Source organism: Parasteatoda tepidariorum, chromosome 7 (assembly GCF_982258835.1).
Source record: "Parasteatoda tepidariorum strain Cologne lab strain chromosome 7, Ptep-v5.0, whole genome shotgun sequence".
NCBI lineage: Eukaryota > Metazoa > Arthropoda > Arachnida > Araneae > Theridiidae > Parasteatoda > Parasteatoda tepidariorum.
In genome coordinates this window covers 50,199,489-50,215,987 of record NC_141761.1, presented here as the reverse complement: position 1 = coordinate 50,215,987, position 16,499 = coordinate 50,199,489, and the positions used below count along the sequence as shown (strand labels likewise).

The window sequence follows — 16,499 nt, the reverse complement described above, 5'->3', positions numbered from 1 at the left end:
CAAATGCTTCTTGAAGTGAAGAAATATATAAAAACAGTTGTTGGAATCACAACAAATTCCATTCAAAATTTCATCGAATCACAGTAAGTAGAAATTTCATACTGCGATTTAATCTTACAGTGCACCCTTTCGGCAACTTTTGTTACTACATTCCTAACTTCAGTATAATATTAATATTAACGATGCTGTTTGGTTCATTTTTTTACCATCCTTTCTTCAAGATATTTAAATTTGAAATCAAACTGGTCTTCGTTGAACACAGTAGATTATAGGAAATTATGAAACGCATGTTTAAAGAAATGTATAATTCGAATCGTAAGTTCCACCTTTTCCAATATTTTAAATATAATTGCCAATTTATTTCATTCAGTCAATTCCTTTTACAATTTCTTGTTAATTTCTCGATATATATAAAAAAACACTTCTAAACAAGGAAAAAAATACCACAAATTTATATTATATATTTGCAGTTAAAAACAATGATATTATTTCACCGCATTTTCAACTTTTCTTATGAAGTTAATTCAGGAATTGGAAACATATTGGAACACAGTCATAAATAACTTGTGATTATTTAAATATCCTTAAATAATCAAAATAAATAAAAACCTAAGAAAAGGAATACTAATAGAAAAACAACAGTACAACTTTATTTTTAAAAAATAAATTTTGAAAAAAGGTATAAAAATGAATTTTTCACATTAAAAAATGAAATTTTTTTTGGTCTAAGGTAATTCATCAAATCCAATAAACAAGCTATACAGGAGCAGTTTTACGTGTTTGCTCATGAACATGCGGAATCACATAACGAATGTTATCCATATTGGGATGAGCAGGTTTTTTCTTAACATACAAATCAGTCATACAAAATATCTGAAATAAAGAAAAAAAATCATCCTAAAATTTTACACACTTTATTTCTTTTAGAAAAGGCAATTGAAACAAAATTGTCTAAGTTTAAGTTTCTATTACTAGCAAACACATAAAAAATTCGATTTTTAGAAACTTATTTGAAGAGACATTCAACCAATTAAAAGTGTATTTTTCACGCCAATTTTCTTCTTTTCATTTCCAATTTTAGAATAAGTTTCATTGTGATATTTGAATTAAACATGAATAAAAATATAAAAATTTCTAAATGGGGGAAAGAATTTCAATAAAAATATCTTAAATAACCAGACAGAGTCCGCAGACGTTTCGACCATCAACAAACTTTCGTCAAAATTCCCTTCCTATGACGTGTGCAGTTCTTACTAACTGTCAAGTTACTTTACAATTCGAGTGTTTCTACTCGAAAAAAGGACTAGTTGTTAGACTAGAGATTCTACAAACTGGATACAAACACTAGCTGAAGTTATTTACCAGTACATAAATTGGAATTGTTGCAGTTACTGCAGTTTAAAGAAATATGATAACCTGTGTGAAACACATTTTTATTACTTACAAGAATTATTTAAAGACCCGAATTTCTAAAAAAACAACGTAAAATTGGTCATCGTCTATTTATATTTGAATCCATATAAACAAAATTCTACAGAATGATCCATAACAGATATTAAGATTATTCGTTTGAATCTTTGGCATTTTAAGGACTCATTATGAACCAAACTCTATGACTATAACTGTAAAACTTATTTAATCTTTTTAATTTAGAATTTCACTACATTAAATGAATAACAAATATACTCACGCAGTATATACAAATAAAAAATGCAATTAAGAAACCAGCCAAGATATCATCCCAGTGATGCCAGTTATCAGAGACTCTGGAAAAAGATACGTATCCTGATGGCATCAGCAACATTCCTAATAATAATGGCTTTGCCAAGACACTGTATCTGCTGAACGTTACTTTTTTGGCAAGATAAAACTGAAAAAAAATATTATTTATAACATTTTAAGTCATTAACAATTACTAATAATGCATTTATGTCAAAATAAACGAGGAGTGATTAAAGAAAAAACTCTTTCGATGGCATGAAATTTGAACAGCATGCTCGGATCTTAAAAATAAACTGTATCGAGGGGGAAACAGTTTGTGGCAAACACTGGTTCACCTTCATTGGTATTTTAACATTTAATGCTAAAAGGAAAGTGAGTTCAGTTAACCCTTGAGTAAACTATGAAGCATCGTCCTCAAACGCAGATTTTTTTCAAACTATCTAGAAGAAAACAAATTGTGAACTGATGAAATTATGAATTGACAAATTACGGATTACTCAGCGGGAAAGCAATCCTCTCAGTTTTTTAATCCACCACCCACCCGCCCATCCACACACACACACACACACACACATATATATATATATATATTGCATTTTAACATTAAAAACATTTTTTCTCCATTTGAAATTTCCTGGTTTACTTAAGGTTTGCCTGAACTCTCCTTTCTTCTAACTTTGAATTTTAAAATACTAATGGAGGTAAAGCAGAATTTGCCGTAATAAGTTTCCCCCATGGTATCATATAATCTTTGACAAAAATTAGTACAGAAAATAGCCGACAGGTGACTCGGTAGAGTAAAACTGCGATTCTCTACAACTCTTTACAAATTCACCCATATCAGAAATTCCCCACAGATTGCGCCATTAATGTGCGGAATGAAATTACTGTGAACTACTATAACATGGCGTACTTAGTATATTTGCTACATGATATTACCTCTACATGTGATAACAAATTAGGTAAATGTAAATTTCTTAAAAGATATTTGCAGCTATATAAAGTTCATCATCCCAACTATTGAAGTTTATATTTAATTTTTGGTATTAATAAATTGGTTAAACAGTATATTTAACAGTTTTAGCAATAAAAGTCGTCTTTATGAATTTTCCTTCCAATTTTTCACTCACCAAGGCCACTAAATTTATTTATTTAATATCTCATTGTTACACAATTAAACGAGAAATATTTCTTTAATTATAAATTATAAAAAATTATATTCAATTGTAATGAATTATTCTCGAATAAACGAAAATCATAATTATGATTGAATATATTTTTGAATACCATATTTTCTACCTTGTGGCCACTTCTACCTTATGGCTCATATTTTTCGGGGACAAAATTTCAAACCTGTTGCAAAAGTTGTTTTTAAACAGAGGAAATGCATTTGGTGGTTGACTTTGAAAATTATTATTCTTTTTAATTAAAATAATGCACTGTCAATACTTGCCACGGTATAGAGCATTGCAAAATTTACAAGAGCTGAGTGACCAGATGGAAAAGACATTCTAAAAAATGAAACAAAATATTTTTAGAATACAATTGAAAAACATAATACAGAAATCAATTTTTATGTGCTTATAAATGTTGCACACGATAGCTACGTTATGAATTAAAAGAAACAGTTTGCATTTATAGTAAATATTAAAATGTAAGAAAAAAAAGGAAAAACGATAATAATTCAGTTTCGCGAATTCGTAAAACTCAATAGGAGAAAAATGGTAGACTAGTTTTAATATGTACAATGTGCAAAGAAAAGGGATACCCTGAATAACTTTTTATCTAGTCCTTGGAACTTCGTGTATTAGGACTTCTCTTAAATTTGTATACTTTACAAATCTTAAATGTTTAAAGGGCTGACTTTATATATGCTTTATATAGGGCTGACTTTATATTAATTAGTGATAGTGATATTTTAAGTTACGAAATCAAACAAAAAAGTGCTTATTCTGAATAAATACACATTTTTTAATTAATCCGTTAGCATTAGAATTCGAAAGAAGGAGCCGCAATCTTTTAAATATAATCCCAAAGCTTCTGTCAGCTCTGTGGTGCAAAGTTTGAATCCCTTAACGTCAATTATACTTTTTTGCGTTTTCCCCCCTACATCGACAAAGCGAATTTTTTAAGCGAATTAAAAAAATTTTGCAAATAATTATAAAATTTTCCTTCAAAAGGTACCATGTACCATGCAAAGATAATTCTATGCAAAAAGTAATTTGCAATAATTATTTAACACTTATTTTTAATAATACACGAAAAAATTTTAAATTGTAAGATATAAAAATTTTAGTATTCTTTTAAATAATCCATTATAATAAGGCAAAGTACAAAATTTCAACGAAATCATTCGAATTGTTCCCGAAAATCATTCGATTCCTCAGGAAGTATTCAACCGATTGCGGTCAAATTTTGCATTTTTCCTTATAAAATTATGTTCTTTCAAATGTTGTAGAACATGTACCTTCACTTTTTAATTCAAATTTTTCTTTCCATTTAAAATACTTTCTTTTCGATTTTTAGTAAATGAAAAAATTAAAAATAATAATATAATATTAAAAGTTTGCGAGGATTTATCGTTGCATGAAATAATATTAAAAATTTTTTTTGATTCGCTTAAAAAAATTTCATCATGGGGAGAAATACCCCAGGAATATAACTAACAGTAAACTTAAATTATAATTAACATTAAACTTTGGACCGATATACTGGCGTAATTCAATAAGCGTATTTAAAGCATAGTAGTTAAAATAGAATATTTGAAATTACAGTTTTTAAAAATTAAATTTGAGTCCTATTATGGAAAAATCCGATCAATAAATCGCAAGTTATTCAGGGCATTTCGTTTTTATTTCTTTATTTTATTTACATTTTTCATGTTTTATTTTTATTTTCAGGCACTGTACACAAAATAAGAAACGGAGGAAAAACATTTTTAATAAATACATTTAAAAGTTACTTTTCGGGAAATTTTGTTTATCTCTCTCTTTCTCTTTATATATATATATATATATATATATATATATATATATATATATATATATATATATATATATATATATATATATATATATATATATATATATATATATATATATATATATATATATATATATATATATATATATATATATATATATATAAAGGTGATTAAACAGGAATATTTAGAAAAATAATAATAATTTTTATTTAGTGCTTATAATCTGCAAGTAAATAGAACTGATAAAATAAGTTCAAAAAATATAGAGACATCAAAGAAAAAGCTAAAAAATATATCGTATAAATAAATAATTCATAAGTAATAATAATAACAATGAAGTAATAAATAAGTAATAAATTAAGTTAATTAAAAGCGTTCGCAGTTGAAGGATATTACTTACAGCACGAATACAAAATTCTGTAATAAGCAGATAAAAAAATAAATATCATCCATATACGGAGAAATATTTCAGATTAAATTACAAGACTCTAAGGTAAAAAATAAATAAATAAATGAAAACATAATTTAGGTTGGAAAAAATCAGAATATGTGGTATTTAAACCATTTGATATTTTAAAAATTCATTTGGTAGCGGTTAATCAAAATTATAATTCCTCCCACGCATGTAGTTAAAAAGTACAAAACTGAGTTATACATTCATTCGAATAAATGGTTTGAATGCATTGCTCTAAAGGCATCCTGTTAAATATGTTTAGTTTAGTCATATTTACCAAATTTTACATACTGCGAAACTACACTTACTGCAAAACCATATTTATTGTTAATTTTACTAAAATACCAAAACTCTCCTGCAAACTTCATGTTTTAGGTGTTCCCGTAGATCAAGGAACACAGTAAATTATACCATTTTCTAGTTTTAACCATACTTTTTTCGCTGCTTGTACTTTTGAAACTTTGACGGTTTGTAGATTTTAAATCTTTGTGTCTAAAAGAAGCAAAGATTAACCATAAATTTAACAAAGATTAAAAATAATTTAATCAAAAGATTAAGAATAGTTTTATCCAAAGGTAACGGATAACTTTAACAATCAACCAGGCACAAATTTATACGAGTTCACCTTTACTCTATAAATTACGTTAGAGTAACGGAACTTCAGACGAAACGTGTATTTGATTTGTCATGTTGTTTTAAAAACTCTTCTATTGGAAATTATTCATAATAAAATATAAAAAAATATTATAAAATAAATTAAAATATATATAATAAATTAAAATATATAATAATAAATAAACATTTTACTGGATCTTACCGAAGGAAATTCTCATTCCGCAACTTAGGATTGGTGCAATTGTACTTGGTAACATAATAATGTGGATTTTCTACAGCAGAGCAGTTGAAATTAGGTTTACAAAGATCTAGAAAGTTTGGACGAAGCCTTCCTACTAAATATTTTATAAAAGCAGCCGCCAACTCTGACATGATGAGGCCGTAGAGGAATACACCACCGAAGATGTAGATTTGCTGAATCACGTAAGGAACTTTAAATCGAAAGAAAAATATCTTTTTCCCTTCAGGTTCATTAACTGTAAATTTTCTAACCACTTCTGTTATGCAGATCTACAACGTAAATATATTTTTAGACAAAAAAGACAGAAATTAATTATTTTATGTGTCAAGCAAAAAATAACAGTATGCTGCAAATAAGAAATGCTATTTAAAATGACCACAAATCATTTTTTTTTTTTTAAATATTACAAGACTCTTAATAAAACTAAGTACAAAATGTATTAATAATTTTGATAATTAATAATGTGCATAATGTATGAATAATACATATATATTCATGGAATATATCCATTCCATCATAATTATATTAATGAAACACTTTTAATGTTCGCAAAGATTTTACAAGTATCATACGGATAAAAGCCTTGTTGATCCAAAAATAATTTCAAGCAAAAAATAACTATTAATAACTTTTTTTTTAAAATTTCCAATGAACTGCACAATCGGTCTTGCCGATGAGCAGACCTAGTGTATTCTTCAGTGGTGGTATCCACTCTTTCAGGACCACCACAATGGGTGAGATACCGTTGGTCATGTTAATTTGGACGTCTAGTTTCTGCCACACTAGATATCAGCACCAAGACTCTATTTGGATGCTAAAGTGCACTAGGAATTTAATTTTGCAGAGATGAAGTTTGACATTGCCGATAAATACTATTGCCACATTGGTGCCCTCATACGTGATGTGAACACGCCTACCTTGTCAGAAACTCCCACTTCGATCTGAGTACTCCTTTCTGGACAATAACGCCCACTTTGATCTGAACACGCCTTTTTCGATGGATGGTCCACATTGAACAGTTGACTTGCTACTTGTGACAGTGACATTATCCACCTCCTTGTGCTGTTGCTACTCAGTCTCGATTACGCATAACGTACAACTTATTCACTCAACTGCTAAAGGCAACACAGGAGTAACTACTACCGTGAACTTAACACAGCTCTCACAGTCAGCGCTTAAAAAGTACGGTGATCTTCATACAGCTCTCCCGGATTCTCACAAAACAGCATTAAATCAACTAGTGGTATCCGTTCATCAAATTCTATCACGGATATAATTCTGGTGGAGGAGTTCTGTTGCGTATCTACCACTACAAATATACAATTCTAATTCATTAGTATATAAGACATGTTAACTCGATTCTATGGTGGGGTACTTTTACATAGATGACATTGATGACATGATGTAGGTTGACATTGTCGATAGCTACCATCACCATCGCCACAATTTAAAATAACCTTATTTTAAGTAAACATAAACATTTATTTGCTTCACAACAGTAAACTTGTCAAATTATTTCTAATTAAAGTTATAAATAAGAAATAATAAAAAAAAAATTCCTACCTTTAATAATCAGTAAATACATGAATTTTTTAAATAGGAGAAAAAAAGTTTCGTAAAGACATGACGAAAAAATGAAACTCATAAAATTAGGTTATATTTTTTTCCTCAATACATATTTAGCGAACCACATTCCCCGATTTAGTTTATTGCTCTCAGATTTTCTAAGTCAAATATCCAGATAAGTTAGAAAAAAAGAAGTAAATTTTTTAAGAGAAAGTATTTTTTTTTAAAAGAAAGTATTATTTTTAACAGATATTATTATTTTTCTTAGCTTTTGCAACTTAACCATTAAGCTTGCAATTTAGTTCATGAAACTTTAAATATTAGTTATTCATAATGATTCGTTAAGCTATAAGTGATACGGTTAGCAATTGGAGTTAATAAATTTCACCTAAGTTAGCGTAAGTCTGAAGAACTAAATTGTAAAGTTATGTAAATTGTAATTGCAGGAAATACTTGCAGGTTAGGTAACTAGGTAAATTGTAATTGCAGTGTCTGAAATGAGAAAAATAAAATAAAAATGCACCCTTATCACAATGCACCATAATCAAAAATAATGCTTACAATAATTTAATGGGTTATTTTATTAAATGAACTAATTCTTTTGTGAAAACATTATTTAATATTTTTTTATGGTTCATAAGCTTTGTCGTCTAAATTTCATATAGTATATATATATATTTCTCAAACGAAGCATAAATTGCTCATATAACTGAAGAATTTAAACTCACAATAGATAAAGGAGCTGAAACGCAAAATCCCCAAAGCACTCCAGTAGTAACGGAGCTTGGTTTTGCAGGATACATTATGTCCTCGTCGTCGCAAAAGAAGCCTCGTCTTACTGGTGTCACATTACGCCATAGTACAGGTATTATACCACCACCTGTAAAGAAATGTTAGTTAAACTATGGAACACTGTTTTCATTGACATAGATCTCCATACTATTAATTGTTATCCATATTAAATCTGGAATGCAATTTTAGTTAATAACTATTGCTTCGTAAAAGATCCCAAGTAAAATAAAAATGGACACCGTCCATAAACTGAATTTCGAGATCAACATTTCGCTAAAATTGCGGATCTAACGTCATAATTGAGAGAATAACGTCATAATAGAATTACACACAGGCCATCTGTATTACCCACACTATTTAGGATGATAGATAGGCATTAAGCATCCACTGAGAATCAAACCCCACCTAAAATAGCCTACCCCGTGGCGATTTTTTTAAATCTCGCTTATCAAGTTTATGAAATCTCGCCAAATTAGGTTTGCAGAAGATATTTCAGGGAGATTATTTTGAACATCCAATCATACCACGATCACACAGCCGAAATTCTTACACCTGATAGGTTGTTATATGATATGTATACCTAAGCGAAAGTTAGATTTCGTTAGGAAAGAGGTAAAAGGGTGATTTTTTTCCCGTCATTTATGCTTCTGATCTCTTGCTATTAGAATCATCGTTGTTATTTCATTTTTTAACTGTTATTTCAATTCTTATCTTTATTATTTCATTTATTACCGCTATTTTTTCTTTTAATATTTTTGCGCGGTACCGATTAAAAATGGCGAAGTATTATAATAAGTTTTTAATAATTCAATTCTTTTTTATGTAATCAAAAAGCAACGCTGATTACTAGTAATAAACGCCAACTTGGTGAGATTTCAAGAAGTTGCCAAGAGGTGGACTATTCTGAGATTCCCCCCCCCCCCAATACAGCGACTACTTAGTGCATATAGCCATTGAGCTATTGTGTGCATGCTTTAGTTAAAGTATTAAGAAAGAAATGACAAATATGTGGTAAATAAGTTTTTACATATGCAATTTTTTTTCAGCTCTGAATTTATCATATAATATAATTGGGTATGATATAAAAAAAACACAACTACTTCCACTTAGTAGGAATAACATTTACCATGACGCAATGCTAAATTCTATGCCACTATCCACATAAATGCCACTATCCACATAAATCAATTATTAATCAAAAATCGAATATCAATTACTTTTCTTTATGATGCAATAAAATCTGGCGAGCAGCTATTTAAACGATCAAACACTTCGTTTGTTTATTTGTGGCTTGAAGTTAGAATCGCAGAAAATGCCGTTCATGGGTTAAATTTAGTAGGAATAACACAACCTGTGACGTAGGCTATAGTATACCCAATTAACTTCTATCTAAGAATTCCTGAAAAAACTAACATAAATATTATGCACATGTTCTAATTTCGAAAGTGTACAATTACAAAAAACAATGTACTTTTTTCAGAAATTTCATTGCCCTTTTTTTCTGAATATCATGAATGATAATCTCGATTACAAATGCAAACAGTATCATGCTGAGGGTAACAGGCGCCATTGTGGAAGCTGGTGTAACTGGGAGAAAGCCAGCATAAGCATGAAAATATAAGACTGTGTTTTAACATATAATGCCGATTGAATTTTTATAAAGAATTTCATGCATTTTTGGTTTTCATAAATAAACAATCAAAATTAAAGTTGTTAAATGTTGTTTAACTATATTTCAAAAACGATTAAATGACTAAGATGCTAGTGACACTCAGAACATCTAATTCTAAAGGAGGGTAGGGAATAAACTATCCCCATAGAGAATAAATTATCCCCGATGAGTTAATAGAGTTTAATTGTTTTAATCTCCATTATTGGCGTTGCCATTTTGACGACACTAAGCTTAGTATTTTAATTAAAGTTATTATTGACAATATTACGGTTCGAATATTTAGTGCTTATTTTATGTACTTAGGTTATGTATAACATTTGTCCCCTTGATTTTAACATCTTTGGCGATTATTGCAGTACAGTATCATAGTATAGCTAAAACATCTCTAGATACTGAATTTCACGAACTCACTAATATACCTTTTAAAATGTTCTTCTTTTTGGTTCCTCAATAAATATTAAAAATCAATATTAAATTACAAATCAAAAGTGAATATTTTAAGTTACGCTATTTACATATAATAAAAAAGTGCTCGGGAAGAGAGATAAAATATTAATATCAAATATGAAAGAGGTAACGGTCATTTGACATCCTCACAGTGATGGCTCCAAATTACGAAATGTATAATTGAGTTTTTTTTTTTTTTAAATAAATGTCAGTAAAAGCTTTGTTTTTAATTGTTTTAAGCTTTGTTTTAAATGTTTTTAATTTCACTATCATTTCTGTTGCAATGCAGTTTCTGCTATTATTTTTGTAGCTAGGTGTGTGTAATTATATCTGTGGCGTGTAATCAATGTGGAATTTTTATGGAGGATTTGTGAAAACTATTGTTATTTTCTCTCTTTTGTAATATGCTGTAATAAATATTGGTGTTAAAAAAGAAAAAAGAAACTTTATATTTGTATATATGGTCTGGCCGATTAATATTTTATATTAAGTCTTATTCAAAATCTTGGAAGCGAGCGAAGCGTGCGTAATTCATAAATTAATCCACATAATGCCATTTTGCAATCTTTAGCTGTTGGCGAGTTTCAGAAAACAGGATGTGGATACAACTAGAAATCGTGATTTTAACATATAAAATAAAGCATTCTCTCATGACATCATTTACAACCTTTCAGTTGAGGTATTCGACAGCAAAAAGGACAACTTGATTGTAGATTTTGGTCATTCCACGTGCATAAACGGATTACGCTCGAAAGAACATTTTAGTACAGTTATATAGCATTTACATATTTGCAAAACTTTACCATCTAGCTTGAAAAGCAGGCCTTGTTCGTAAAATTATTTGGAAAACGGACGTTAAATTACATATTTTTTTAATATCGTAATCGCGATGTAAAATAGCATAACCACTTACAAGTAAAAAAAAATAAGCAATCGAGCAATACTGGAAGTGCTACATTCTTCTCTTCTCCTTCATTTTCTTCAATTTCTTCAGCAGGATTGGCCATTACTTTAGTTTATCTGCAGCAGAAAGTGTTAAAGATGGATGTTAGGATATTAGTGTAAACTCAATTATTTTAAATGCATTTAATGAACCAATTGTTAAAATAATGATTTAACCTTATCGAAAATATAACATTAAAGAAAGCACTATATGTTACTCACATTCTTGTGAATGCATTCTTTAAGATGTAATTAATCACGATGAACCAAAGGATTTTTTCCTATTAGGTACATTTATTTAAAACAATACTAGCTGTAAATTTTCAACGAATATCATATTTTTTCAATACTCAGAAAAATTATACTCTATTTTAATACACAAATTCCAATTTTGTTTTAAGTTTTCATGCCCTCACTAATCCATTTAATCTAGAAAAATACAATAATTCATATTAGATCGATATTAATATTTTAGAAATTGTATATTCCTCTTTAATACTTCAAAAATTATTTATGAGCAGCTAGATTTTCAAAAAGTAAGAATAATAATTTCATTAAATATTGTCAAATTGTTATTCTTTTATTTTCTTAAAGGTGGAATAAAATGATCACTTTACTGCACATGCGAATAAAATAATAATTACTGTATTACACATAAAAATATTTCTTTTTACTTATTCAAAGCTCTTGTACTTATGTAATTCGTGTGGCTTTGCGAAAACAATAGAAAATTAACACAGAAACAAAATCAAAATAAAATATCTCACTTCCAACGGAACTGGTTGTTGTTGTTGACGTATGCCTGTTTAGGCAGAGGGGGTGCGATTGTTCTTGTTTTCCAGTGGAGCCATCTATGGCCAAGAATTTGACTTCTGCCACACCAAACGTCACACCCGTTTATAGGGTGGACCCATTCATGCATCCAATCATTCATCCCCAGATCGTAATTTTGACCTGAATCAGAGAACGATCGATCTCCAATCCAGTATAACCAGATGTATTGATTTGTTATGGGAACATGGATGCGACTCGACAGATTTAACGTACATCAGTCACTTTACTACACTCTTCGGCTGGCTAGGTTCGAATCCACGAACTCTCGGACATGGGTCCAGCTCCCTACCGACCTGGCTATCCCGGCCAAACGGAACTGGTAGACCGCATATTTGAAAGCATCACAATTCGCTGTCCGTACTGTATTGCTGTTAGAGGTGATCATAATCCATACTTAAGGTACTTTTTCTATTCTAAACTGGCACATCTGATGTATTCATTTCATACGCATGCTAATTTCTGTAGCACCATAATTGTCTGGGTTTTATGTCATTTTATGTATAATTCTGTGCACTATGATGTGTACCAGTTTCAATAAATTCGATGAGTAAATCTTTAAATTATGGTATTTTTTGTGATTTTTCCTTAATTTATGATAGCTAGTGTACTAAACAATCATAAAAAACTGAAGCGTGTTTATAACAAAACATTAGCCAACTTGAAAAAAATTTTAAAAATGAGAAATTTTTCAAATTTTATTAATTTTAAATACGATGTGCGAATTAAAGATATTTATCCATTTTAAAATTTTTATGTCGTATTTATTTTTATTACAATCGGTAACTTTTTCCCTCCAAACCATTCCGAAATTTAAAAAATTTATTTTCTTATGGGTTTGCCCACTCCAAAACGAACCCTTAAAAATTTCAAAAAGCGCATAGTAACAAGGCAATGCAATAATGAATTTTTAAACAAATAATATTTCACTGAAAAGAACATTTTTATTTCAAAAATGTTTAGCATACTAAGCAATTATGCTATTCACTGATTTGACTAACTGAATTTATAATTAAACTTAGTAACATTTGAGGTAACATTCGTTGGTTATTTTCAATTGGTTACTTTAAAACAAAAATTGATTACTTTCATTAATTTTTATGTCCCACTTTTGCACTTCATTCTGCCGCATTCCTAACAATCCCATTAGATCAACGAGTTTTAATAATCAGTTAGAAAAATTCACGGGCACTTTAATCTATATGTAGAAAGATTGAAAAAAAAAGATTCCCGACATATAAAATTTATATATTTGTAAATTAACTCTAGTTTTTATTTAAGTGATAAGGAATGTACTATTAGTTAAGTACAAGTTCTCTTGCCTAAAAGCATAAAAACCATTGAATTACAAACTTGATAATGTCAGAGAAAAATACTAATTATACGTTATAATAAATATTGCACTTAAATAACGTTATATGAGGGGAAAAAACTATAACAATAAAACGAAGAATTTGTGTGTGTGCATGTATTATAGCTTCAAAACTGTTTCTGATGTAGCCGCTGCAAGGGACAATTTTATGCCACGATTCTAAAAATCTATAAAAAAATTTCAATCTGATAGTTCTGAAGAGACATTTTGAAAAGTGTTTTTTTTTTCATTAATCAAGCCAAAGCCATTGTTATAAATTGAACTGTCGACGATTTTATTTTTTATTTTTATGAATTTGAAAGATAATAACAAGCCAGTTTAATCTCTGTTTGAACAAAAGCAAAACAAAGTTTTTTGCGCAATCTCCATTAATTAATAATTTTGATTCATTATATCAAGTAAGCTCGAGTATCAAAGTGAATAGCATCTAAGGACTATATGACTATAAATATAAACAACTATAAAAATATAATTTCTATAAAAATAAACAACTTAAAATCATTGATAAAGAAAATAAGGAAATTGCACTAAAAAAACAAAACTAATGTTGAAAAGATATTTTTTCGTTTCGAGAGATATTATTCGTATATATTCGTAAGATATTTATTAATGATGCCGATGGTTTTCATTTCATTCTTGTGTTTAGTACTACCTATATAGTGATTATAGGTGCTGCTTTAATCAATACTAAATACACTAATATAGCTACTGAGGTAATATGTTTTCTGTGGTCCTTTCAAAAAGGATAAGTACCGGAAAATGTTATTTGACTACGGTAAACTGTGACTATCGTGAGTTGGCCACGAGCAAATGCAAGACGCGTAGAAAAGAATGTTAACCCCCCCCCCCATTAAATCCGTTAAAAAATTGCTAATTTGTTATGGAGTTATCTAACGAGACATTTTGCAAAGCAACAGTGATAATAATTGAGATACAGAAGAATTTCTGAGTTGATCTGATAAAAAAAGAAAACAATCGACCGACTAATTTGATGGTGGATCTTTGTTATGTCACTAATATATTTGGGACACTGTAATACGATTTTTATTTTTAAATACATCATCATGACTATTTTTCTAATAATTTTCTCTGAACTAAATGTAGTTTAGTAAAAATAACAATAAACAGAATAATTGAAAACTAATGAGAAAAAATAAAAAATAAAAATAAAAAACATTACGAAAAAAAGTTTGTTCGCCAAGGCCGGAATTTATGTGCTTTCCACCAGCTCTCAGCAAACGCAAACTCCCGGTATGCTTCTCGAACAGTTCTTTACGCAATTACAATAAGTGTCAAAAAAAATAAATAAGAAAAAGTAAAAATCAAATTGTTTTATTTTCGACAGCGGTTTTAATTTTTTTAATTCATCGATCCAAGTACGATAGACGATAATAACAATCATTATAATTTAAAATGCAATGCGGTAGCTTACTGTAACAAATCATTGTTTTAAAGGTATAAAGAATATAAATCAAATGTTGTTTAAATTTAATTAAAGATAAACTTATAAAAAAATTAAAATTTGGAAAAATAGCAATTTAAGACCTACTTGTTGATAAATCATACAATAAATAGAAAATAATTTAAATTCCTGAATAATAAGAATAGTGCAAAATAAATTTTTACAACTATGGAGGCTTGTGAAAACAAAATTTGTTTTAAAAAAACGTTACTTTTAAAATTCCTCTTTAACGGATTTAGACGGAACTTGGTATTTTTTTTTGGCAACTTTACGAATTTGATGGAAGATAACAAGATTTTACTTTCCCCCCATAAAGTGGGTTGAAATGTTGCGACAAACACAAATTCTTCCATTTCATGGAAATTCACTGTAATAAGATATATTCCAAAGTTTTTTTTTTCCTTTGGCTGGTTTATGTTTCGCTATTTTTTCTTTTAAATCTGATGGTTTAGTATTACTCATATTTTCAATTTTATTTTTGGAATAATTAATAAAATTGCAAAAAAAAAAAAAACATTTGGAACAATTGATTTAAATTTTTTTCTAAACTTACTTTAAATTAAAAAAAATTATTAATTCTAAATAAATGTGATACTAAAAGAAATATAAACAAACTGAAAAATATATATAAAAAAACATTACCTTCCCTATTGAAACTTCACGCATATAATTAAATTCAAACTTTATTTATGACTTTTCTTTTATTTCAATAATCTAAATAGGTTAACTGATAGTAATAGTTGCGCTTCAGAAACTGAGGTTCCAACTGATGCAAGTAAGAAATAAAAATTCCAGTGTAAATTTCTTAAATAAAAAAAACAAATTGTTTCTAAACTGAACAAAACACATCTTTATAACAATTTTATGAATGATGTCTTAAATTAAATCAAGATTATGCTAACCAATCTTTTAATTGGGTATAATATGAAAAAAACACAACTACTTCGATTTAGTAGGAACAACATATGACGCAATGCTAAACGAATGGAATTTAGTTGTTGTTTATTTAGTTATTGTTATTAGTAGTTGTTGTTATTTGTTTTAGTTGTTGTTGTTTATTTAGTTGTATTTAGTTTCAATAACTTTTCTTTATAATGCAATAAAATCTGGCGAGCAGCTATTTAAACGATCGAACACTTCGTTTGTTTATTTGTGGCTTGAAGTTAGGCTCGCAGAAAATGCCGTTCATGGGTTAAATTTAGTAGGAACAACACAACCTGTGACGTAGGCTATATTATACCCAATTGTAGGCATGCATATCTCTGTATGTATTAAAGCGAAAATTTGTCTGAATGTATTCTCGCTAATAACTCGAGAACGGGATCCCCAATATGGATTGTGTTTCCTATGATTCCAAAGTTTCAAATGATGATTTTTAAACAATCTTTTCTTTCCGGTGT

General features: G+C 28.7%; 1 protein-coding gene across 1 annotated transcript; it reads right to left on the bottom strand.

Annotated features, from left to right (window-relative positions):
• Positions 1–631: 631 nt before the first annotated feature.
• On the bottom strand, positions 632–15,939 carry LOC107439322 (putative phosphatidate phosphatase). The gene is made up of 7 exons (XM_016051877.4): positions 15,742–15,939; positions 11,406–11,512; positions 8,310–8,461; positions 5,977–6,284; positions 3,176–3,233; positions 1,691–1,870; positions 632–873 (listed from the first exon to the last, which is right to left on the bottom strand). Exons 2-7 carry the CDS (start codon positions 11,497–11,499, stop codon positions 757–759), a joined length of 909 nt encoding a protein of 302 aa, XP_015907363.1. The 5' UTR covers positions 11,500–11,512; positions 15,742–15,939; the 3' UTR covers positions 632–756.
• Between the last annotated feature and the right edge of the window lie 560 nt (positions 15,940–16,499).

Bases quoted from the DNA above. Each gene is read 5' to 3' on its own strand.
- LOC107439322 (XM_016051877.4), bottom strand. From the start codon at position 11,499: ATGGCCAATCCTGCTGAAGAAATTGAAGAAAATGAAGGAGAAGAGAAG. The intron at 6,285-8,309 runs GTGAGTTTAAAT...TTTACGTTGTAG, and splicing joins TTTCAGCTCCTTTATCTATT to ATCTGCATAACAGAAGTGGT. The intron at 874-1,690 runs GTGAGTATATTT...TCTTTATTTCAG, and splicing joins TTTTTATTTGTATATACTGC to ATATTTTGTATGACTGATTT.